This window comes from Lonchura striata, chromosome 17 (assembly GCF_050655825.1).
Source record: "Lonchura striata isolate lonStrDom1 chromosome 17, ASM5065582v1, whole genome shotgun sequence".
Taxonomy (NCBI): Eukaryota; Metazoa; Chordata; class Aves; order Passeriformes; family Estrildidae; genus Lonchura; species Lonchura striata.
In genome coordinates, this window is record NC_140719.1 from 1732134 (window position 1) to 1757034 (window position 24901).

The following is a 24901-nucleotide window of genomic DNA, read 5'->3' on the forward strand; positions in this document are numbered from 1 at the left end:
CAGCAGAGCCCATTCTGGGTGTGGGCACTGCTTCCCTTGGCTGTGCAGGGAGCATGGAACATGTAACAAGTAGAGCAGCATAGCTCCAGGGAACAGGGTTTACTAGTGTCCTCAGGGGACTGTTCCCACAGGCAGAAGGATCTCCAGGGATTATAGAGCAGTAGGAGTTTGTTCCAGCTGGTCCAACTTGCCACTGATCTCCTGGGCTCTGTGAGAGAGAACACTCAGCAAAGAGTGCCCAGCCTCAGAGACAGGAGCTTTACAGAGAATTCACAAAGAGATGCCCATGTGCAGCCAAGCTTTACCTCTCTGAAGAGCAGTCCCTGTTGAGGCTGCTTCCAAGAGCCAGACCCCCTCCTCCTTACCCGGTACAGCCATCTCTTCTGACAGCCTTCCAACACACCCAGTGCTGGCCCCAGCAGACACTGCTTTCTGAGCAAGAAACACCCTGGGCAGAACTAGGCCTGCAGTACCACCTAGAATCACAGAGTCTCCTGGGGTGGAAGGGACCCACAAGGATCAGACATCCCAACAATCTCAGAGCATTGTCCAAATGCTTCTTGAGCTTTGTCAGACTGTGCCCCCAGGGAACCCATTCCAGAGCAGTTTTCCTGCTGTAGGTTACAACTCCTACCCCAAGGTATCCAGCTGTGGCACAGTATCCAGTACCTGTAACACAGCTTGCCATGGGAAGAGCTGCAAGGGACTCCAGGTGCTCAGATGTGGCTGCAAACCCACACTGAAACCCACCCCTAAACCTCTGCAGAGGTGGATCCAGACAGCTAACGCTACCTAGGCCAGTTTGCTCGGATTCAAAGCCTGCTGTCATCAGGGGCTGCACTTTAAGGCTCTACCCAAAGCACAACCACACCAGCTGGCACTATTAGGGCAGGGAAAAACACTCCTCAGCTCTCCAGCACATGGGGTCAGTGCTGGCCCTTACTTGCGTTCACATCTTTGTTGCCAGCTGAGCAATGACCCTGCTGCAAACACAGACCTTCAAAATGCTCCAAAGACATCTGCTCAAGCCCCAGACTCAAGTATCATTCTCCTTCATGCTCAGAAGTCTTTCCAACAGGAGCAGGGATTCCTGAGAGAGGTCTAGTGAGTACCAGCTGTACTTATTTAGTCAGCTCACAATTCATCTTTAATACACAGGCACCTTAATAAACTTTAATAGAGCACCCTATCTTGCTAGTAGTAGAAAAGGCAAGGCACAGCCTCATTACAAGGCAGCTCCTCAGCTATGAAGCACTGGCACACTCAGATGGCAGATGGGCAGGTTTTTCATGTACCCCAAGAAATAACTCCACGGGGCCTGAAAGAAGTTTTGACTACTCTGCTTGTAAGTGGACCCCAATAATGGAGAGAGAATGAGCTGCTCTTCTGTCCCATCTCCAGGAGCTGCTGCCAGCTGTGCCTCTGGTGGTGTGTCCAGCACTCCCTGGGACTGGCTGAACCCCCTGCTCCAGGGCTGAGCTCAGTTCTCTTCCCAGATCCTGTATTAAAGATTTGGAGAATTTTTGTTGGTTTAATTCACATATTCCCCAGAGAAGGAAGTACATATTTCATTTTGGCAGGAAAGAGAAGGCAGAGAACACATGCTCACCAGTGGCAGCCAAAAAAAGACACTTCTTTCCTTAGGACACTTGGCCTCAGTGGATTTTGCATTAGAAATCCAGGAAGAGCAATCAGAAATGTGTTGAAAGGTCAGGAGCTCTGTATCACTAAAAATACACTAGAAATACAGATCACCTAACTCACCCTCCTAAGTGCAGGAGTACCACAAAAGCTGGGAACAAACTGATTCCCACTGGGCTCCAAGAGTTCTCCACAGCATCCCAGAAACCCAGACTGGAAACAGTCCCATCCAGCTGACATCACTGCAGTGCTGCCAGCACAGCCCACAAAGGGTCCCAAACGATGGGCTCTCCCCACAGCAGCTGCAGGAGCTCCTCAAGGACTTGTCCAAGGTGAAGAACATTTTCCACCTGGCCCAGAATTCATACTGAGCTTTCAAATGGCAGAAGCCACAAATTGTACTTGATAGAGGAGCTCTCTCAGCAACTGGCACTCTGCAGACACCCTGGAATCCTATTGATCCTATTCCTGCAGAGCACTACAGGAACAGCTGTCTAGCAGGGACAGTCTCCACATGTGGAAGGGCAAAACTGCTGAATGTAAATGGATCACAACAGCCTGCTAAATTCTTCCTAAAATCCAGAAGTGCTGCAGGTCGCAGTCAGGATAAAATCAGGAAGATCAGAAAAGGGCAGTCTGGACAGCCTGCCAGCAGTCTGGTGGCTCCTTTGCACCAGCAGGTTTGGGAACGGCAAAGGAAGCCCCTAATACAAGGAATTCTTTCTATATCATACATTCTATGACAATTCCACATTCCTCATTCACCTTGGCAAACAAAACTTCCCAAACATAAAGCCCAGGAGTACTTCTTAAAGTGGAAGGAAGGGCTGGATTTCTTACAGCTGCAATACAGCTACATCACCTCTCTATCTGAGGCTGTGATGTTTCTGACCCCCAATGGGTCAGAATGGGGTTTAAGTGACCACAAAGGATCAGCATCATCTCTCCAGCTTTGGCCAATGAATCACAGGACAGTCAGTGACATGCTCTGATCCTTGGTTTCACATTCCTTGTTTCCTGAAAATCTGCTGGCAGATGCTCAAGTCCTGCTGGTGAGAAACCCAGAGGGCTGGAGCTGGGGAATGGCTCTGTGGCAGTACCTGGAAAATGCATCACCTTTCCTGCCTCACTGGAAGGAACCATGAGCAACACCAGCACTCTTCAGGAAGAGCCAGTCCCCAGGACTAATCCACCTGACACAAAGAAACAGGAAAGGATGGCATTTTCTGAGGAGCATGCTGCATGCTTCCCACTGGGAAACACCATTCCAAGCTGTGTCCAGGCCACACTCTACCTGAGCAGCCTCCCTGGAAGGGAGTGTAGGTGTCTCACACCCTGCAGAGTGCAGCTAATGCTTCCTTACAACACATCAGGGAAAAAACAAAACATCTGGGACCCTCACTTGTTTCTGTGGATTCCACCCAGGGCAGCACAAAGACAGCTCTGGAGAGAGGCTTCTTCTCCCTTTCCGCAGCCAGAGGGGCACCTAGATGGAAAGGAACACATTTATGGCGTCCTAAGCTGGCAGAACATTCCCCGCGCAGGCTCACAGACAATTCCTTTGACCTGAGCCTTTGGCATTTTGAGGATTCCTTCTAGACTGGCAGTGAGGAGAGGCAGAGTCAGGGCTGCAGACAGAAGCACAGACCCCCCCTCTCCTCCCCACTGGAAATGTGCCTTGCACACAGGTTACACATTTACAGAGGCATTTTACGGCCAGGGACAGAGCTGCCAGTAAAATCAGCTTCAATTTACATCAGAACTCCACTTAAAGGTGTCTAATGGCAAAATTCCTTGAAAAGGGAGCAGGACTGAACCCAAAGTCAGCAGCAAACCCTTAAGAGGATTAAAGTACCTAGAGTTACATTAGTAAGGATTAAATAATAATAAAATCCAGAATTCTGGAAAGGACAGAAACCCTCTCACACAAAGGCACAAGCCAGATCCTAAATGGGAGTAAGGAAAAAAATTTTCCCTGTGGGCAAACTATTCCAAGACCACTCAGTTCACAATAATTTACTTCCTTCCCACAAACATTTGGCCTCTGTCAGGAACACAGGAGACATCGAGGAATACACTGGATTAACACTGTGCTTCCCATGCTGCACACAGGGGCCAGATGCCAAGCCAGGAATAATCCCAAACTCTCACAGGGAGGGGCCAAATCCCCTGAAATTACCCAGAAATTGGTGCCAGGTGCTGGCTCACCTTCCAGCTGGCAAGGGGCCAAATGACAGGTGAGAGGGCATGGAGCCACAGGCTCGTGCTTGCCTTCTCCATGAAGGATTCCAGGGCCATTCCAGCTCCTGAGAAGAGCTGCTAGAGGTGCAGTCAGGGGCTACAGGACTGAATTCACCTCACAGCAATTTTTAAGCTTTCAAGTCACTGACCAGAGGAATCTATATATTCTGTGGTACTTTGTTGAAACCATGTGTCAGCTGAGTGTATCACAATGGAGATTTCAATGCACACCATCCAGGCCTGGATGTACCAGGTTTGGAAAATTGATGCCAGACTACCAGGAATTTACCTGCAGAAGGGAATAGTTTGGTTTAATTTCTGAAAGAATGAACCCTTGTTCAGAATAGTCTGATGGTCACAATCTCTATTATTTTTTTAAAAAAATGTTTTGGGGAAATGGTGTTTTGGACACTACTCACTGGATACTGAGAGACATTATCAGGATGTTACACATCAAAGAATTTTCTTCTCCCTCAGTTAGACATATGCTCAGGTTGAACCCAAACAGCAAATTTCAGCCATTTAAAGCAAAAGTATTAATATTTTACAATTAACAAATCAGCATTGTGGAGCAGGATATTGAGGATCCATGATAGAATTCAGACACATGAGACAATGTAACAACACAGGCAGATCCTGTTTCATCCTGCCTCGCTCTGGTGTCACTTCGGGGCAGGTTCTTTTTTTGTAAGTTCAAAGTGTAAATAAATATAAGATAAAGAATGGTCGAATCAGTTTCTTAAGGTATTTCTCCCAGCAATCTGACAATGAACTACCTCAATTTGCACATTTAAAAGAATAGGTGCACTTGAACCTACATAACCTGTAAATGAGGAAAGATTAATCTTTCTATCAACAAGGATCTGAAGTTCTATTTCAAGTGAAAAAGTCCATTCAGCCCACACTGTGGAGTTCTGCATAACACACAATAAAGACAATTTTATTTTAAAGCCCCTTCTGGAGTAAAAATGGTTTGGCTGGGAACACACCATTCATCTGTCTCACAACTGCTTGGATTAAATGATGTAGCACTGAGAGTTTCATAGAAGAAAAGCAAATCTCTCCTGACTTTTTCCTACTCATATGTCCAGGACTAGAAATTATGTTCTTACTGTGATTTCCAGATGGGAACTCACATGGTTTCCAAAGTGGAAAGAAGTGGTGCTAGTTAAATGACTGAGCAGCTTTGAAGAAGAGATCCTGACTCCATAAAACCTCTTAATGAACAAAATGAAATTAAATTAGGCCAGGGGGATGCAGGACCCTCCCCCCCACAATCACCTGGGGAAATTAAGAACACAACCCGGCTTAGGCTGAAAGGAGAAGGTGGAGGGAAGGTGATCCCTGTATTCCTCTGCCTTTCTAGTTTATGAAGATCCTTAGGAGAGAAGCTACTGAAAATTAAAATACTGAAAATACTGACGTGTATGGGTTTTTTTGCTATTCAGGTTCAATATTGCTGAGATGTCAACCAGCAGCTGAACAGAAAAAGGTCAGGCTGAAAAAAGAATTTAGAATAATCCCTGGCATGACTGTTGTGCACCTTTTCTATTGCTAAATTCCAAAACACATTGGAAGATGGAAAGTGCATCCCTCACTGGATATATCAGAGATGTGTTTCTGCCTTCACTAAAACTCTCCTGGTATCTTGAGGACAAACTGAGGGAGGACCAGAACAGTCTGGGATTACTAAAATTCTTACCCTCCTTTTATTGAAATAAATATATTTATAATTTTCCTGCCTAGGAAGTCTGTTAAGAGATTTGTTTCCAAATATTAACATCCAGATTTCTGCAAACATGGTCTATTAGGGCAACATCTGAGAAAGAATTGCATATTAGCAATTTTCTATATAAAATCATCTGAAGATCGCAGAATTTTAGACAACTTGAAAGCCTCCTCTTCTAAAATCTGTGATTAAAACTAACCAGAGAAACACTGCTCCTCTCCAGAGCTATGGAACTGCAGGACTTGCAGAACATTACACCCTCCAGCATGTGTCCTGTTCCTGAGTACATCTTTACAGCTTGGATGGAAACACACTGGATATCCAGGAACTGTTCCCTATCTCACCCACCTCAGACAGAGGACAGGTCACAGAATTACAAAATATTCTGGGTTACAAGGGACCCACAGGGATCACCCAGCCCACCCCTGTCCCTGCCCAGACCCCCCAAAATCCCACCCTGGGCATCCCTGGCAGCGCTGGCCAAAGGCTCCTGGAGCTCTGGCAGCCTCGGGGCCGTGCCCATTCCCTGGGCAGCCTGGGCAGTGCCAGCACCTCTGGGGAACAACCTTTCCCTGAGCTCCAGCCTGACCCCATATCCTGGGGTAAATATCTCCAATATCCTGGGGTTTAAACTCAAAATTTCTTCACACTGAAAATCTCTGAACTAAGTTTCTTATTATTTTCTTAATTCCCCGTCCTGCACTGAAATTTATCACCCTTGGTCTCAGCCCATTGGTCACTTACATGTGCAGATCTTGTTTAGCAAATGGGAATCTAAAGAGACTTTGCCTACTTAAAATGCAAACACATTAGGAAAACAAAATCCATTTTTACAGTTCTCCCTGAGGAGCAGGAGAATTATTAAATAAGAGGACTGGGAAAATGAATCAGTCAGTTGTAAATGATTCATGGGTCATCTTGGTGGCTGCACGTGGGTGTGCACACATACAGCATCCACTGTATCACACTTTTCACTGGGGAAGCGTCAGCGAGCATAACAAAGCAACACCCTGGGCTTTGCTCTGCTACCCTCCAGAAAAGAAAAAGAAATCAAAAGTTACATTTACTTTAAGGAAACATTTATGTTGCAAATTAATCAAGAAACAGAGATGCTAAAGGTCCTTCCTCAACCATAAATTAACACCAGCAAACCACCTCCGCATCTTCCTATCCCTGTCAAACTTTACAAACATCATATCCTGTATGAGTAAGGTGTGGGCAAGAAAACCTTAATTTTGACTATATTAATTTCATGATTTAAATTCACAGCCCTCCAAATGTTTTTGCACATGCAAGGCGTTAGCACTGTGCCTCCACAGTTAACATTTGCAAGGCATATTCCAGCCTACATCCCTGCTTCTAACCTTTCAATCCTCTTCCAAATAAATTCCTTCTCAGGCTGAACTTTCTCACACTTAGTCAGAGCCCAAAGGGGAATATGTTTTTAAAATATCAGATCAATCTTTTTTATTTATGGGGTTCAGAAATATTTACTGAATATTCCATCTTGGAAAAAGAAATTGTGCCACTTCCTTTTTTTTCCTCACTATAACTGCAGTGGAGACACACATGGATGTACACCTGTGCCCAGGTGGTGAGTGTGAGGGCATCTGGCTGAGAAACTGGAAAGGAAAATGTTCTCTTTGCTGCCTACAACATCCTTAGACCCAGTGAACATCAGTGACCCCCTCCCACCAACTGTCCTGTCTTAGCCCAGCACCCAGATACACCAAGTAAGTAAGTATGAGCAGCTACAAATGGGGAAGAAGAAAGTAAATTAAGGGTGTATTTATATTAAATATATATTTTATTAAATTTTTAAAAGTATGGCTTCTGAAGATCATTGTGGCACCTCTTGCCATCCTATTTATCCTTAAAAACAGTTCTTTTTAACCCTGTGGCATCCCTGCCTTCCTTGGGATTTGCTCCTGAGCTGCCCATCAAATCAGACTGCATGGTGACATTGTCTGACAAATTCCAATGACCACATTTTGCTTCTGCTACAGCCTGAGGGTGGTCTGAAACACCTGGATATATCCTCACCTGTGAGACGGTATTTATGATTTTCAAAAATTTCTTCCAAGCAAGGAAAAGGGGCTCAACACAACAGAAAAGGCAAGAGACACAAAGGAAAATCAGGCTGTGTTATTTGGGATCAGCAGGGATTTTGTGGGATGTGGCCCAGGAGTTATCAGTCTGTGGGGCTGGTCACAGTGAGCATTAACGTTCTCTGACAGCTGCTCCTGTTTATGCCAGGATTTCAGGCACGGGAGGAGGAGGCTGTCAGGGATGCTCTGGGCTTACAGACAGGCTCTGTATGCTGGGCTCTGGAGCATCTCCCAAAATGGGGAGGTCACTGGAGAGCTGTGCAGGATTAACCTGTTGGCAGGCTCAGCACTGGGATCTGCTTTTGAGGAACAGCACAAAATCCGGCTGTGCTTCTTGAACATAACTGCAGGTACATAGAAGCAGGAAACGGAGACAGAAGAGCCGGGATCTACCAGCAAACACCATGAGTGGCCTTCCAGCCTCCAGGAAATGTGTGTGAATTGCCACAGGAACAATTGCAAGTGCCCAGGAATGGAAGCAAGCAAAGCAGTAGAACTGGCTTGTGGTGGAGCTCTTTTTCAGCATTGTTTTCCTGCCCATCCCCCAGGTGCTGTCACAGTACAGCCAGGGAGCACAGCCTGCTTTAAATTGCAGCTTGCTTGTGATGGTCCTCAAAAAGGTGTCACCAGGGAAAAAATCACACCAAACCCCCACTGTCAGCAAGCTGTCCTGATTCAGCCAGCCTGACTGACACACTGGAGGTCAGGCTCCCGAAAGCACCACACCTGATTCTTCCCACTTTTAACAGTGCTTTATTTAAAGAACCCAGGAATGGCAGAACTCTTCCCTAGACTATCAATCAGCACTACTCCCCCAGACTCCAGAACTCTCCCCTGAAAGAACATTCATGAAGTCCCAGATCACTAACCAGACATACCTGAAGTTAATACATCAGCCGTACTTTGAGATACCTTCAGCTTTTAGGCAATCCTTCCCTGCTCACTTCATTGTGCATTTTCTGGTTTCTTTCCCAGGGCACAGAACTGCAATCCAAGGGTTGTGCCCAGCACTAAGTAGGCTGCAAGCCCAGGGACCTGCACTTTATTCCACTGACACCCATTGTTGCCTCTGGCAAGTCTCTTTCTGTCCTGCTGCTTCCTGCCTGCCTACAAAATTCCAAACTTCTCTGGGAAGTGATTCCAGACTCAGGGCTTAGAACTACTATGGACTGAGAGCACTACCTGCTGTATCTGTTAACATTTGGTATTTTGATATTGAAAGGCCATTGCTGAGGTGAAATGAGGCAAGTGTCCTATTAACATTTGCCAGAGCAACCTGAGTTCTGCCCTGGGCTGGTCTGAAGAGGCAGAGAGCACTGTAAGAAAGAACAGCAGTGAGCAGGCACAGCAAGGCTCCAGTGCCTACACACTCTCAGGTGAATTTCATGGACAACCCTAAAACTCAGTTCCCCTTCAAGCTCTGCAAGCCAGTTATTGTTACTCTGAAGATGCTCCTGGTACCTAAGCTTCTCTTTCCTTCACAGAGAAGGATGGTACCACACTCCAACAGGCTGCATGTTCCAGCCACAGAACTAGAATCCCAGAAGGGCTGGGGTTGGAAGGGACCTCTAAAGATCACCTTGTTCCACCGCCTGCCATGGGCAGAGACACCTTCCACTACCCAGGCTGCTCCCAGCCATGTCCAACCTGGCCTTGGACAATTGCAGGGATCCAGAGGCAGCCTCAGCTTCTCTAGGCACCCTGTTCCAGGGCCTCCCCACCCTCCCAGGAAACAATTCCTTCCCAATATCCCATCCAACCCTGCTCCCTGAGATTCTGTAGCTGTGTCCTCAACCTGGGACATGTGCAATGAACACACCCCACTGGACACCATCCACTGAACACACCTCACCCCACACCCTGGCACAGTGCAAACACCAGATCAGGTGAGAGGAGCTGCCACTTCAGTCGTGTCCCTGCCCCCACGGGGCCCTGGAACCCCTCTTGCCCCTGGGTTTATTCAGCAACCTGTCCAGGTGCCAAAAATGTCCTATGGAATGTGAGCAGAAGGAGGGAGACTGTTTGTCTGAGTTTGTAACTCCCCTAAACATGACTGGAATTCTCATGGAGAATGAGAGCACAAACCCAGCCCAAACACCTTCCCTGAGGACTTCCCAGAGTCCAGAGCAAACCACACAGGCATATGAGCATTTCAGAAAAGACCTCCAGAGTCTTCTATGGGAACAGTCAGTAACCCAGATATCAAACTAGCCACACCTGTCTAGGAAAAGATATTAAATAGACAGTTTTTTCCAAAATCACCCTCTTCTCTTCCATGTCCCTGCCAGTTAAAGTTGGCAGCAGTCAGACACGTCTCTTTAACACTTTAGCACTGTGGGTTGCATTGTCTTCTTCTCTCTCATGTGGCAATTGTGGTCTTGGACCCTGAGCCAAGGCTAGAAAAGGAGCTCCCAAAGCCATGCAGCCATGTCCCTGTGAGCACATCCCCTCCTCACCACCACAGAGCTGTGGCTCTTCAAGAATGGGTCTAAAAAAATAAAGGGAGCCCCAGAGACACCATCAATTGACTGGAAATCCTAAATACTGAAAATAATCTACTAAATGCAACAGTTTTTCCTCAAGTGAGTCTTCAAAGTGCTTTCACAGCTGGAAAGCCTAAACACCACTGTCCCCCCTTTAGGCAGGCAGTGAACAAACAACAGCTCTCAGCTGAGTCCCTGCTGCCCCACAGCTCCCTTCCCCCCAGGAAGAAAAAGGGCCAGGATGGGCCTTCCCCAACAGCCCCTCTGATCACAGCCCCTCAGACCTGAGGGCAAGGGCACATTCCAGCACAGCCTCACTCCCAGTCAGTGCCTCGTCCTCCCACAGCCCAGGCTTGCTCACACACCCAGACTGTGCTTCCCACAACAGAGCTGGCTGCTCCAGGGAGCACAGCACAGGAACTGAACCAGCCCAGGTGCTCTGCACTGGCAGCAGCTGAGATGTCACCTGGCACATGGGGTTGCCTTCATCAACACTTCTTGGGTGACCACTGGTAGCTGTGAGTAACAGCTGGCTCCAGCAAGTGACCATGGAGAAAATCTGATCAGCTTTTCAAACCCTGCAGTTTGTGATGTGAACTAATGTCGTATAATGTAATTACTATGTGAACTAATCCAGGGCCCCACTGCTGGTCAAGTGACTCCTCACTCACAGGTTTAGGATGGATGCAATCCATGCCCCACAGAGAAGCACAGGAGAAAAAATAACATCTTCCTGTATCCCTTAAATACTGAGAAATTTTGGGAGAGGTCAGCAAACCACGCCTGCAGAGATCATGAATGTAGAGGCTCCCAATGAGATAGAAATAGCAGAGGAAGACTGGAACAATGAAGACATCTGTAAGAGAGAGGGTGTAAACAGCCAGATTGGGTCACAGAGAAACAGCAGGGCAGCAGCAGGCAAAGCAAAAATAGCAAGCAAGGAAAGATAAATAAAAAATTCCTAAAATATAATGAAGAGCAGGCAGACTGACAAGGAAACAAGAGAGCCATTGAATGGAAAAATGAGAAAAGAGATGCAGAAGCAACTGGGGTAGGCCAGGGATTTAATCCAGCCTCAGAGGGGAAGGCACAGGGAAGAAAGAAGAGAGCTGAGTTGTTTCACTACAGCACAAGGAAGATAACTGTGTCAGGAAATTACAACCATGTGCACTTAGGCAGAGCAGCACTGGCTCAGCAGTCTCACATCCCTCTGCAGGACAGGTGACATGTCCAGGCTGTCCCTCCAGCAGGGCACGGCCATGGTGGATCCTTTCCCTACCCCACCATTCACCATCTCCCAATTCTGGTGGCTTGGTTTTGCCTCCATCTCTTTCAGCTAGATGAGACTGTTTTGAAATATGAGCGTGGCAGGTAAAAAGTAATTCCTGCACAGAGGATGGGGCTGGACCCTGCATGAAGATGGAAGTATTTCCCGTCCCTCCTACTGCTCCATCTCCAGTGCCACCACAGCAACTCCTCAGGAGCCAGGTGTAGGGAGCAGCTGCTTCTGGCTGTTCTCTCCCAGACCTCTGCCCATGATCTTCCATTCTCCCCCTGTCCCCACAACCCAGACATCACAGAAGAGGCATTTACATCCACAGAAATCTTTCTATAGCTCCAACAACATTGAGTCTGCCCACACAGCAACAGTGTGAGCCCTCATGTCTTTTTCTGTCTTCACACCTCACTCTGCCCTATCTTTTCCAGCCAGAAAAGTTCCCACAACAGGTGGGAAGGGGAGAAGCTGACTTACAAGGGAAAAAAAAATCTCTTTGCACAAAGTGGTTCCCAAGCTCTGGCAAAAGTACCCAATATCCAAACAGCAAACCCAGGGTGCACACAGCCTAGCCCAGAACATAGCAGTGCCTGCCAGCAAAATGCAGAGCAAGGGAGCCAGGAGATGAGCCTGGAAAGCCTTAAAGTATGTAAAACACCAAGAGGTAGCTGAGCAATGACTGAAGGAGAGACACCAAAGGAGGTGACAGGAGCCTGGGAAAGAGTTTCCATGCCCTGCAAAGAGCTGGACTCTGTCAAGGGAAAGGCTCAGCTGCAGAGCCCAGCTTCCCCTGTGAGCAATACACTGTGTGTACACACTAATGTGGGATGGCTGCTTGCTACTCAGATGTTTCAGCTCAGGGCTGAGGATCTCCATTCTCCACCTGCAGTGAAGTCAGTCCTGCTTCCTTTTGGAGATAGAAAGCCAAGACCCCCCCTATGCTAATGCCAATTGTTCACCTATCACAGAATATGGTGAAGAAATAACTCAGAAAAGGTGGTCTAGTTTTACTTTTTATTTTTCTTTACTATTTGTCTAACATTCCTATACCCACCCAGGGTAAGTTTGGTGCTTCCAAGCTGGTGTCTGCAACCACCAATGTTTGGAACTTACCTTTCCAGTGGGGAATCATGGCTATCACCTAACACATAGCAAAACCCAGGTGGGCAAAGGCCTCAGGAGATCTCTGGTCTAACCTCCTGCTCAAAGCTGAGTCGGATCCAAGCTCAGTCCTGGTTACCTGGGACTTTACCCAGGCTGGTCTGGTAAATCCCCTAGGATGCAGGACACAGCTCTCTGGACAGCCTGCTCCACAGCACGAGGGAGCGCTTTTCATTCAACACAGCCTCCACCTCTCTTCTCTCCACTTCATGCCCATTATCTCTCAGTTCTGCCACCGGGGACTGCCTGGCCCCACCCTCCCACCCTCACAGGGCCATGAGTCTGTCTCCAGCTCCCTCCGCTGCCCCGGCGCTGGGCCGGCTCCGGCTCTCCCTCCCGGGGCTGGGGCACACACCCCAGACTGCAGGTTTAGGCTTTAGAAATCATCCAGGGCTGGTGTCTCACAGCCGCTAGAGGCTGGCAGTGCCCTGCCCCTCCCGGCACAGGAGGCAGGGCGGCTCCGCTCACGGTCCCTCACAGCGCTCAGCGGGCAGCCGCGGGGCACCGCGCCCCCCTCGCGGGGGGACAGCGACAGCGTCCGAGCTGCTGGGCCGTGAGGGGCGGCCCCGCCGTGCCCCGAGACCCCGAGCCGTGCCCCGAGACCCCGAGCCGTGCCCGCCCGCGGTGCCCCGCCGCCTCACGCCGCCGCCATCTCCGCGGCGGGGCCGCCCCCTGCCGGCCGCCCGCGGTACGGCCCCGCCGCAGCCCCGGCCCGCGGGACCCTCAGGGAGGGGGAGCCTCGCCCGGCCCGGCCCGGCACGGCACGGCCGGCCCCTCGCGCCCCGCTGTACTTACTGCCTTGTGAGGCTCCTTCCCCTGAGGCAGCTTCGGTGTCTGCAAAGAGAAAAGAGCCGCGCTTAGATCCGCCGGCCGCGCTGCCCCCGCCGCCCCGCTCGCTCCCTCGCTCTCCTCTCCGCCGCTCTGCCCGGCCCCCCGCGGGACGGAGCGGGCCCCGAGGGCTTTACTGAGACTGCGAGGGCGGACATGGCCCACGAGGGCTCGTGGTTAAAGCGCAGCTGCCCATGGTCATGTAATAGTCTGGGCTGGAAGGGACAGTAAAGCCCATCTCGTTCCACCCCCTGCCATGGGCAGGGACACCTCCCACTGTCCCAGGCTGCTCCAGCCCTGTCCAGCCTGGCCTTGGGCACTGCCAGGGATCCAGGGGCAGCCACAGCTGCTCTGGGCACCCTGTGCCAGGGCCTGCCCACCCTCCCAGGGAACAATTCCCAATTCCCAACATCCCATCCATCCCTGCCCTCTGGCACTGGGAGCCATTCCCTGTGTCCTGTCCCTCCATCCCCTGTCCCCAGTCCCTCTCCAGCTCTCCTGGAGCCCCTTCAGGCCTTGGAAGGGCTCTGAGCTCTCCCTGGAGCTTCTCCTCTCCAGGTGAGCACCCCCAGCTCCCAGCCTGGCTCCAGAGCAGAGGGCTCCAGCCCTGGAGCAGCTCCGTGGCCTCCTCTGGACACGTTTTAACCGGCAAGTGCTGTGAACCCAGGAAAGCCAGCAGTGAACAGCGCACCCGGCTCAGCTCCCGTGGGATTTGGCACAGCCGGCTCCACCACCATTCCTGCCCTCCAAAGGCGGTGATGGCAAAACCTCCACCAGAGATGGGCCACAAGAATTCCCCCAGGGTGATTCTATCCGGCTCTTACTGAAAAGCTCCCTCCACTGTCGTGTGGGGGACTGCAAGAAGCACACAGCAGAGATCATGTTCAAGCCCTAAATGAATGCAACAGGCAAAGCTGCAAGCTGGAAAACAAACCCCAAAGTTACAAGTCAAGTATCATACACGATTAGGATTCCAAGCCAGCTTGGAAGATTTTCATATTCATCCTAAATTACATATACTGTATGTCACATTATCTAATAACGTAACTGTTTTGCAAAATATTCCATATGTCTGTTGGAATGATGTTTGCACTGCGCTGGAAACCACAGCTGCAGAATGGCACAGCATTTTTGAATTTAAAATTTTCAACCTTAAGTAATGAGCACTGTTTGCATTTAATTTCATTTTTTCTTAAAAATAATAAAAACAAATGATTGTGGGTTTGTGAATTTGTACATTTCTACTTGATTAACCTGCCTGATTAGATCATTCCTCTAGGCAACGGTATTAATTTGGCACAACTTCATAAACTCAGGGGTCATATCAGAAACCCTCAGTATCAGATGCAGAACCTTGACAGCAAAGCCCAGGATTTTTCCACAGTTGCGACTTGTTTGAATTCCCACCCATCATTCAAGGAAAAGCAGCTATGGCAAAACAGATTTATGCAAAATGCTGTCCTGGTGTTCACAAGCAATGGCATAAAGAAATCATAAATGATATGCACTATTTAAATAGCTTTAAAAAGTACTTTAGTCAAATTTAACAAGAATCGGACAGACAAAATCTAAGGAACAGCCATTTCTGAACTGTGTCAAGAAATGTTGTCACTCTTAGTCATAAAGTATTCATGAATTTAAAAATTGCCAACTAAAAAATCCCCTTACAGCCCACTCTATATCACCTTTGACGTCAGACCAAGTAATTCCAGTTGTGAAACAAAAGACAAATTTCTGAGAAAGTTGAAAAAGTCAGTAAGAATAGGGAGGTGGGCAGGGAAGCTGGAAAATGGGCCAGTTAACTCCTCTGTCCCAAGAAACTTTCTGCATCTCATATGAGTATCTGCTGCAGACTGGGAAATGTGCACAGGGAAAAATGGATATTGGGATGCAGAGCAGAGGGCAAAGGACCTCCCCAAAATCATCTGACATTTTCAGTAGCAAATAAACAAATGAACCCCAACTTTCTACAGCTCAGGAACACCATTTGTCCTCAGGGATGGTTATTCCTCTACTAATTTTTTACTCCTCACCTCAAAATCCTTTCAGTGACAGAACCACTTTAACTCAGACTCTAAAAAATGTACACTTTGGAAAAATGCATTTTTCCATATTCACCATTTGAATGAGTCATCTTCCTTTTCATATTTTTTGAATTGAGCAGAACCCATTCTTGGAAAACATTAATCTGAAACTTGAAAAGCTTTGAGAAGTTTTTTCACAACTGGTATAACTCAAAACATGGCCTGAAGAATCCAGTCCCACTCAGAGCATCCAGGATCTGTTCTGGTAAGGGCAGCTCAGCCCTTGGCTGGCACAGCCCTGTGGGGAGGACATGGAGAGCTGAGGGGCTTGGAGGAAGGCAATGCAACAACATATAATGAAAATAAATAATAATGAAAAACAACTTGAGCAAAATCATCAGTCGGCCCAGAAAAGCTTATCTGGAAACAGAGAACTTCCACCAATTCTTGGGCTAGAGGCGAAATATCCTGCGAGGGTTAAACTTGAGCCTTGCTATTTTCTTTCTTTGCTTTTGGAAGAATTCTCCTTTGGGTACAAATCTCCCTTGCTTGGCCTCAGCCCAGAGGTTTATAAATTTGCTGTTTGAAAGTCTAATAAAGCAATTTCAGCCTTTGGTTTTTTTTTTGTTTTCTTTTTTTTTTTTTTTTTTGAGTTATCTAAGAATGAAATAATTTTCCTGACTCAAAACATGCAGATGCTTTGCTGCTCATGTTGCTTAAACACGACCCAATCGTACAAAGCAGAACTTTCTAGCTAACTAACTCCTGAAGGCAATCCAAACCTTTTAATGACCTGAAAAACCCTACACAGCTAAAATAAAAGCACCGTAAGCAAAACATTTTTAAGCCCTGGGTTGCGTGTAGGCGAAGCAGGAACATTTGGGGCAGAGCCTTCCATCGGCACCGGAACGCGCAGCCCCTGTGCTCCAGCTGAACTCCAGCAGGAGGAAGGAGCTGAGATCCTGCAGGGCTGCAGAACAGCTCACAAAGGAGCCTTTCAGCTACACAACATAACTTTTTTGTTGGGTTTCTTTTTAATTTTATTTGTGAGTTTTGGGGAGGCGAAGGGGAAGGAGCACAACATTTTCCTTTCTTCCTCAATGCAACACAGTGGGGAAATTTCTTACCTACATTTCTGGTTTTATGCAGAACACTTACATGGGGATTTCCGTGCCTGGATCTCAGTTTTCAGGGGAAAGCAGAATGGGAACTTGTCCTTGTGAGGCTGCACGTCCTGAAGCAGAGCTGCCTCAGCCCTTCTGCAAACTGCCAGAGCAGTCGCAGCCTGAAATTCTCCAGCCAATGCTCAGCACCACAGGGAAGGTTCAATAAACGAAGAAAATGCCCTGTTTTATAATACAAACTCCCCTGCTCCTGAAGGCAGACAAGAAAAGAAATCAGCCTCAAGAACATGGGTCACCTCCAATGCAGCTTGTCTGCCATGGAGAGCTGGAGTGGAGGCAGATGCAGCTATAAAAAATATCTAGAAAATTTCTCAAAAAAATGTTCATCACAAGAAAAATGTGATGTTGCCTGGGCAAAACTCTTCATGTGGAGCTGAACAGCTCAAAGGATGAGAAGATATTAAGTTCTGCACAGGGCAAAACAAGCAGTGGATAAGGATGGATTGACTGCACGAGCAGAGACGGTGACAGACCTTCATCCTGCTGTAAGGCTCAGGTGGGCCCGGGACACAAAAACCAGCTCAGAAATAACCCAGGTCAAAGCAAGGACAACTAGAGGCCCCAAACCTTGCATTTTGTGTCACTGAATGGTGACAGACAGGCTGATGACACAATGTTTTGTTTGCCACAAAGGTCCAAAGCAGATCAACACCAGTTTCTCTGCTCTCTCCTGGCCTGAGCCTTTTTTGTCTCCTGCTCTGTCACCACCCAGGGCTGGCCAAGGCCTGTTAGTGACACAGGAACCACATGGACAAGCAGAGAGGAGACGCCTGGGATGGGTTTGTGATTGTATCCTTCAGCAAATCACAAACAGCAGCTATTGCTGCTGGAATGGCCAAAAAACCTAAAGAGAAGGCAGGGGACTCAGTTTGTTCTAGCTCCTCTGATGCTGAGCTGACGAGTCTCCCAGGATCAGTTTAACTTTGGGAAAGGCAGATGCTATATGACTGATGGGTGGCCAGACCTTGGGCAAACCATCCTGTAAAGAGGGAATCCAGGTTCTGCCATGGCAGTCAGGCTCCTCGCTTGCCCAGCCAGAAAGAAATGGCTGAAAGATTCAGGACTGGAGTTTCTGGCAGCTGAGAACTGCACGGACTGGGCCAAGGGAGCTCACATTGCAGTGCTTCGAGGAAAGCAGCCCTGGGAGAGCTGGCTGCCAGTGCCCTGGCACTGGATCTGAGACACAGACTGGAGATCACAGGGGGAACAGGAACATGCGGGGTTTTACCCTCAGTGCAGCAATCCCACCACGTTATCCCACGTTTCTCACCCTGGGGCAGCACTGGCCCCTTCTCCTCTATGAAGCCTTGGGGCAATAAAAGCATCTTTCACAAAAATCCCCTTCACACCTGCAGTCTTCTGCCATCCCAGCAACATTCCTGGTCCAGTCCATGCACACCTCACACTGGATAATATCACACAGAACTTTCCTCCAAAGAATCCTTTGTTCTTTTTTCCTTCCTGTCCTTAACCTTTCACTGCAGGTTATTCCTCTGCAGCCAGGCACACTCTGCCCAGTGCCTCAGCTTCCTGGAAGAAGCCCACTGCCACAGCTGCATCATGTTTGCAGTTTCATTTCTTGCTGAAGACTGTAGATGAATAAATAACTCATTTGTATTTTTATTGTCTTAAGGCAGTTTGAATGCACTTTAAATGTTAATACTACATGAATCCATTTACAGTAACATAAACCAACACTTTCTAAGTATCACAGATATAAATTCTGCTTCTCCATCAGTGATGTGAGAATTAGTGATAAATTTCCACATTCAGAATTTTGAAAATTTTCATCTTCTGCAACTACACATGATAAAGACCTTGGAAGCAAAAGGTAAAGGTATGTCTCCACTGAGTTCATGTCAAAACTATGGATATCAAATGTACAGGTCTATGTTGATGCACCCACATAATTTAATGTATTTCTTCATTTCATTATCAATATATTAATGAATACAAATTAATCAGATCATAGACTAGGAGGTGACATCATACTAACAGAGCTCCTAAAATTCCAGCTGAATTAAAGATCCCATGGTGCTTGGGGAAGAGAAGCAAAATAAAAGCAATCCTTGTCTCACATTTAAATACTACAATTATTATTGCAAAATTGTTGCAATGCTGTGATGTAATGGTAAAGCATATTCCTGTTATTTTAGGAATTTTTTTCCTTAAGCTGCAGAGTGAAGCTACATTTAAAGGACTTTAAGGAATTTTGCTGGTATTTAGAAAAGAAATACCAGCATGGAAAAACAATTCTGTGTATGCAGAGGTACAGAAGCAGCTCTGTGATATTAAACAGCACATAAGGAATATGCAGCCATGCAATTAAGGATGTATTATGACACTGTGACAAACTCTGAGCAGTTAAGGATTCATATTCATTTCTCAGCTGTGCATGTGCTGACTTTTGAGAGTTTGAGCATTTAAAACTTAGTATTAGCCTTCATTATTGATGGATTTTCAACCCCTGGTTACACCTGAGGATCTAAAGCAGATGCCTCTGCCAGCCTGGTACAGTGACTCCAGTGCTCACCTCAGGGGACAGGAGACAAGCCCAGGGAAAGGCTCAGGAGGAGCTGGATTGCAGTCCCTACTATTCTGTATTCCAGAGCTCCAAATCCTGCAAACTATACTTTGATTGAATAAACCACCTCAAACTTTCACATTTCTGCAAGTAAGCAACATTGGATTGTTCAGTCTTACAGAAAACCCAGATCAAGCCACTCCTGACCAAGCACGAGACTTTTCATGCACACAGAGCATTTGGGAAGTGACCTCAGCTGTCAGCAGGGGCACAGGGGCAGCTCAAGGAGCATTTTGATTTGAACATAAAAATACAGCAGTCACAATGCCCATGTCTGATTTATATCCTCCCAGGCTGACTTCTCAGGGATGGATGGAACTCCCAGCCGGGCAGGAGTGCAGAGCACCTCAGGGAGATGCCACCACACAGCTGGCACTGGGACCTGCCAGTGAAACTGATCTGAGCTCCCCCTGCACACAGGGATGCCCTCCATGCCCTGGGCAGTAAATACCACCCTGAACACAGAAGCTGCTCCTGACCTGGGGAGAAACATTGCTGGAGTAAAGAGTCATAAAGCTGAGACAGCCCCAGAGTTTATCACTGGGCCCCTCTCAGTGGGACACTGCAGAGAAGAATTACTGCTTACCAGGGAAGCAGCAGAGCAACCTGCAAGACCTTCCTGAAAATAGACCTAAAATCACAGAATAACCGGAAAGGGACCCTCCAGGATCATCCAGGTGTCCAACTCCTGTCCCTGCCCAGGACACCCCACCAACCCACCCTGTCCATTCCTGGCAGCACTGGCCAAAGGCTCCTGGAGCTCTGGCAGCCTCGGGGCCGTGCCCATTCCCTGGGCAGCCTGGGCAGTGCCAGCACCTCTGGGGGAAGAACCTTTCCTGCTCTCCAGCCTGCCCTGCCCTAATCTGTGTTATCCCAGGATTCCCGAGATTCCAGGACAACTGAGATACCTCTGTGTGCTCGCACGTGGGTCTGGAAACAGTTGTAATACTTGTATTTCTTCCCACATATTCCACACTCGTAAGACCCTGAAAAACAAGAGAGAGAAGCACACATCACCGTGAGAGATCAGGAAAACAGCCTCCCTGCACACTGGTCCATAAACTGCGAGCAAAAGGCTGCACTCGACAGCAAAGTAATTTTTGGAAGGTTCATGGAGATAAATACAGAAGATCACTATCCCAGACTTATTTAAGATTCCTTGGCATATTACCCTGAACTTACATTTTCAGTGTATCTTTTTAACTTTGCTAACGTGAAAGGGCCACTCTCAAAATAGCCTGACTTATAATTTTATAATAATGACTAATGTTTCCTATGGACAGAAATAACCTTGAATTACTTTTCAGTAAGTTCCTAGTAGCTGGGAAAAAATCCTTTTCAACTGAAAAAAAAAGGCAATATGTTATCTTGAGGCCTGGAGTTTTCAAAATTTCTCAAGAAATGCACAACGTACAAATTTCCCAAGAAACCCACAGAGATTTGGTAAATATCCACCCAGAGGAAACCAAACATATACAAATAGAACTTTTGCCCTTTTTAAGGAAAAGCACATGACCACAGTAGTCCCTCTTCTCAATTTGTGTCTCTAATTCCAGAAAACACACATCTGCAAACAGTCATTTGAAATGAAACCAGAGGAAAAGAGCTGGAAGAACCATTTGTAATGATGAAGTCATGCAGTGAATTTAGACTCTTCTGTTATTGAACAGACAGATAGAAATTTCCTTATATTTGTTACTTGAGTTTATTCAATCTCTTTTTTTCCTACTTCACTTTGTTGCACAGTCTACAATTCACTTTCCCGGCTCTTGTTTGCAGAATGCACTGCATTTGTTAACTGTCCACTAGAGCTGTGGAACTGGGATCCCCTTGATGCTCTTTGGAGAGGGTGAGAGCATCACTTGACTGAAGAGGAGGTGGGAGAAAAAAGGGCTGAATTAATTTGGTAAGAATGCAAAATTCCATTTCCATGCACCTTTCCTCACACAACCTTGAAACAATCTTTTCCTCACCATGCCAAACAGCAAAACTCAGGGAGGAGCCATAAATGAGAACAAAAACATTGACATACATCCAGATAAACATTACCAAGCAGCATTTCACAGCAACACTCACCTGGAGCTACACAAAGTGAGCTCTTGGCAGGAACAAACCCAGGGTGCTGTCTGAACACACTATGCCCACGGTCCTTTTTCTCCTTCCCATGTCCCATTCTTACAACTTGGGAAGAAAACACCCCCTTAGAGTGTGAGAGCCCTGAATTCCCTGCCCATCACTGATGGCACCACCTGGGGCTCTGTCCTGAGCTGGGGAGGCTCCTTTGTCACTGATGCTGAAAGAGCTGATACACCAGAGTACTCAGCTGAAAAAATACTCACATATTCTGATAGCACAGGCACTTGGCTGTATCTGATCTGCTCCAGAGCATTTTTATTATCACAGCTCACTGTATTTTATATAGATACACATCTGTGGGACAGTCACCACTTTGGTCACTCCACACAGGCTGCCTGAGTGGAGCTATCAGCAGGTCAGCAGTGTTTGGCAGCCCTCATTCCCATGCTCAAGGACTGATTATTTTCACCACCAATCTCCAAAATTCTATTTTGAAAGCTCTTGGAGATGGAGCCCCAAAGCAGCAGATGAGAGAGAGCACTCAGCATGCCCTGGGCCCTGCAAACAGGAGCCCTGAGCACAGCTGAGGTTCAGCTGAACCAACAGCAGGATGTGACTGATGCTCACCCACATCCCAACAGTGCTGGCTGCACATGGAGCACTGGGAAGAGTTGGGATGGCTCCAGAGGAGGCCATTGAGTTAATCACAGGGCTGGGGCCCTCAGAGTTCCTTCCAGGAGAGCTGGACATGGACTTGGGACAAGGGATGGAGGGACAGGACACAGGGAATGGCTCCCCACAGAGGGCAGGGATGGATGGGATATTGGGAAGGAATTGTTCCCTGGCAGGGTGGGCAGGCCCTGGCACAGGTGCCCAGAGCAGCTGTGGCTGCCCCTGGATCCCTGGCAGTGCCCAAGGCCAGGCTGGACAGGGCTGGGAGCAGCCTGGGACAGAGGAAGGTGTCCCTGCCATGGCAGGTCCCTTCCAGCCCAAAGCATTCTGTGATTCTATGAGTTGGTGCAAACAGGTCAAACACAATGAGGGGCTATAGGCTGAACTTTTTTCCCCGGGTTTATTGTATTTCCTACTTCCTCTGGAGACAGTCTATGGCACTTAGATGCACTGGCTGTGCAGAAGTTCTCCACGAAGGTGAGCTGAGCAGGTAGCTGTGCAGTGCCTTCCTCTGCACTGTGGACCTGAGCAGAGGCTGCAGCCCTCGTGCAGGAGCTGTGCTGGACACCAGGGGCAGGAGCTGAGGAACCACGTGTCCCAGGCCAGGGCTTTTGTGCAGGTGTCCTGAAGCTCCCAGGTCTCAAGTAGAACCCAGGGAAGGCTGGAGTCAACTTTGAGGGGGACACCTGCACTCACCCTCTGCCCTCAGGTGGTAGAGCAGTGCCCCAGGAGCACAGGGAGCTGGGGAGGGTGTGAGGGAGGTGTGTTACAGACCTGAGGCATGGCCACAGCTCAGCAGCCACAGCTCTGTGCTCAGCTCACCACACACCCTCCCATTAGACAAGGGAGGGGTGACTTGCCACAAAAAATGTGCTGTTAGAGGAGAGGAAAGGTGAAGTGGAGGAAGAAGGACATCACTGTGTTAAGGCCTTGCAGAGAACATGCCCACGTGGCCTTGGACAGCAGCAGTGAGGTCCTTCTCCACTCAGGGTGTGTCATGCAGGTCACAGCTGGTGGTAGCAGGAGGGGAGGTAGGGAAGGTTTGGGGTTAGTTGATGCACTCAGTTGGGCCAGGCTTTTCCTGAGCCTTGCAGCTGGAATCTGGGCAATGCACCCATTGCTTCCAGAGCTTCCTTTGCTCCCTGAGCCCTGGTTAGACTTTCACACCCTTCCATCACATACCGGACGTGTATCTCAATGCATGGTCAAAAATCCAGGTCCCTGAATATCGATTTCGTGTATATCCAACGGAAGAGTCACGTTCCACTGCTTTTCCATCTAAATTGTGCAAAAAGAAATCAGAAAAAAGCCCTTAAAGTGGATGCATTTCCAAGGAATAATGATGGCTGAAGCCTATTAAAAATTTCCAAGACCCATCTGTCCCTGTGGCTTTCTGACAAGATGTCAGAGGTCTCACAGAGTTTCTTGAGGCTTCTGCAGTACTATTTTACCTCACCAGGGAGAATCCAAAGTGCTCTTGAATTTCATATGCTGAGCAGCTCAGCGAGCGAAATATCAGCACCATGGCATGAACCCAATGTGTGCCTGGGAGGTGGACAGAGAGGCTCAGAGCAGAAGGATTCTCTCTTCGCTCTGTCCCAGAAACATTTCTGATTTAATGCATTACTGGAAAAGTCCTCTCCAAAATGTTTCTTGTAAAGCACCAGACTGGGAGAGCAGATTGAGAGCTTAAGGAGTCTTGTATCAAACTTCTCCTGATCAGTTCAGAGATAGTTCAGTCTTCCAGGACACAAATACTGATCTGATGCTATTCCCAACAGGAGGAAATTATCCACATCTAATAAACAGTCTCCCCCTCTTCCTCCCCAGTTACAACACAAGTGCCCTTTGCTTTTCCTCTCCTCTCCAGACAGCTCCATGGGACTTCTGTGCCTGTCTGCCCTGACTTCCCTGCCCTCAGAAGAATCCATGCGCTGCGGCTCTTCAAGGGACCCTGGCCTGAGGTCAGTACGTGAATCTTGCCAGAAGAAAGAAGAGAAGAACAGGAAATGTGGCACCTCTGAGCTGTGCAGGGCAGGAACCCCCACCCCAGGGCTGGGACACCCAGGGTACCGTGGGGGTCCAGGGGGGTGCAGGGGATCCACAGCAGCTGCAGCTGACAGGAGCCAGGTGAGAGCCAACCTCTCCACTGGTTTCCTCTGCTTGAGATGCCAGAAGGGGATCTCACAGGACTGAAACTTCTGTGGAAAAGCAGCTGAGAGGAGAATGGTCCAAACCCACAAACAGCTCTTTGGCTGGGGGATCGTGGCCACTGTTCCCAACCATCTCATCCAGTACAGCCCCTTCCAGCCCCCACAGGGTTTGGGATGCTCCACACAGATGGAGGCAGTCTGGAGTGGCTCGAAGTGCTGGGAGAGACAGGAGCTGGTGCAAACGGGAGGCAAAAAACACAAGGCCTGGTTTGATGTAAACACTGCAAGGGAATAGCAGCAACTGAGCTGGGAATCCCTTTTATAAATTGCTCCAAGTAACAACTAAAATATAAATAGAGCAGATGTGTGACTCAGAAAAGAGACATAAATCTTGTAATGTGCATTTCAGCCTCATCCCAAGGCTGAGCCCTGCAGGGAAGCTGTCACTTGGAGCCCCGTGTGCCCTTCAGCACCATGGGCCCAGCTCAGACACATCCCCCATTTGATCAGCTGTCCCCAGCACCCCCTGAAAGGAGACAGGCTGGAGGGTGGCAATTCCACGCAGAGGAGAGGGTTCATTCACTCCTGAGTTACCACTTCATCAGGATTTGCTATTAAAATAACCATTTTTAACACCTCCAGTCTCAGCTGCCCCAGTGAAGGTGAATAAAATCCTACCAAAGCCTTGCCTGTCTGCATAGAGGAAGGGATTCAGATACAGGGTGCCCAGATCCCAAGGCA

The 24901-nt window shown here is 48.2% G+C and overlaps 1 protein-coding gene across 1 annotated transcript in view; it reads right to left on the reverse strand.

The window, feature by feature from the left end:
* Positions 1-24901, reverse strand: part of ZNF618 (zinc finger protein 618) — a 148631-nt gene that overhangs the window by 43180 nt on the left and 80550 nt on the right. Inside the window, exons 4-7 of the mRNA XM_085594010.1 lie at positions 23190-23285; positions 20168-20245; positions 13435-13473; positions 3044-3127 (exon numbers count right to left, since the gene is read on the reverse strand). Coding sequence (XP_085450136.1) covers positions 3044-3127; positions 13435-13473; positions 20168-20245; positions 23190-23285 — 297 coding nt within the window. The remainder of the gene's footprint in view (positions 1-3043; positions 3128-13434; positions 13474-20167; positions 20246-23189; positions 23286-24901) is intronic.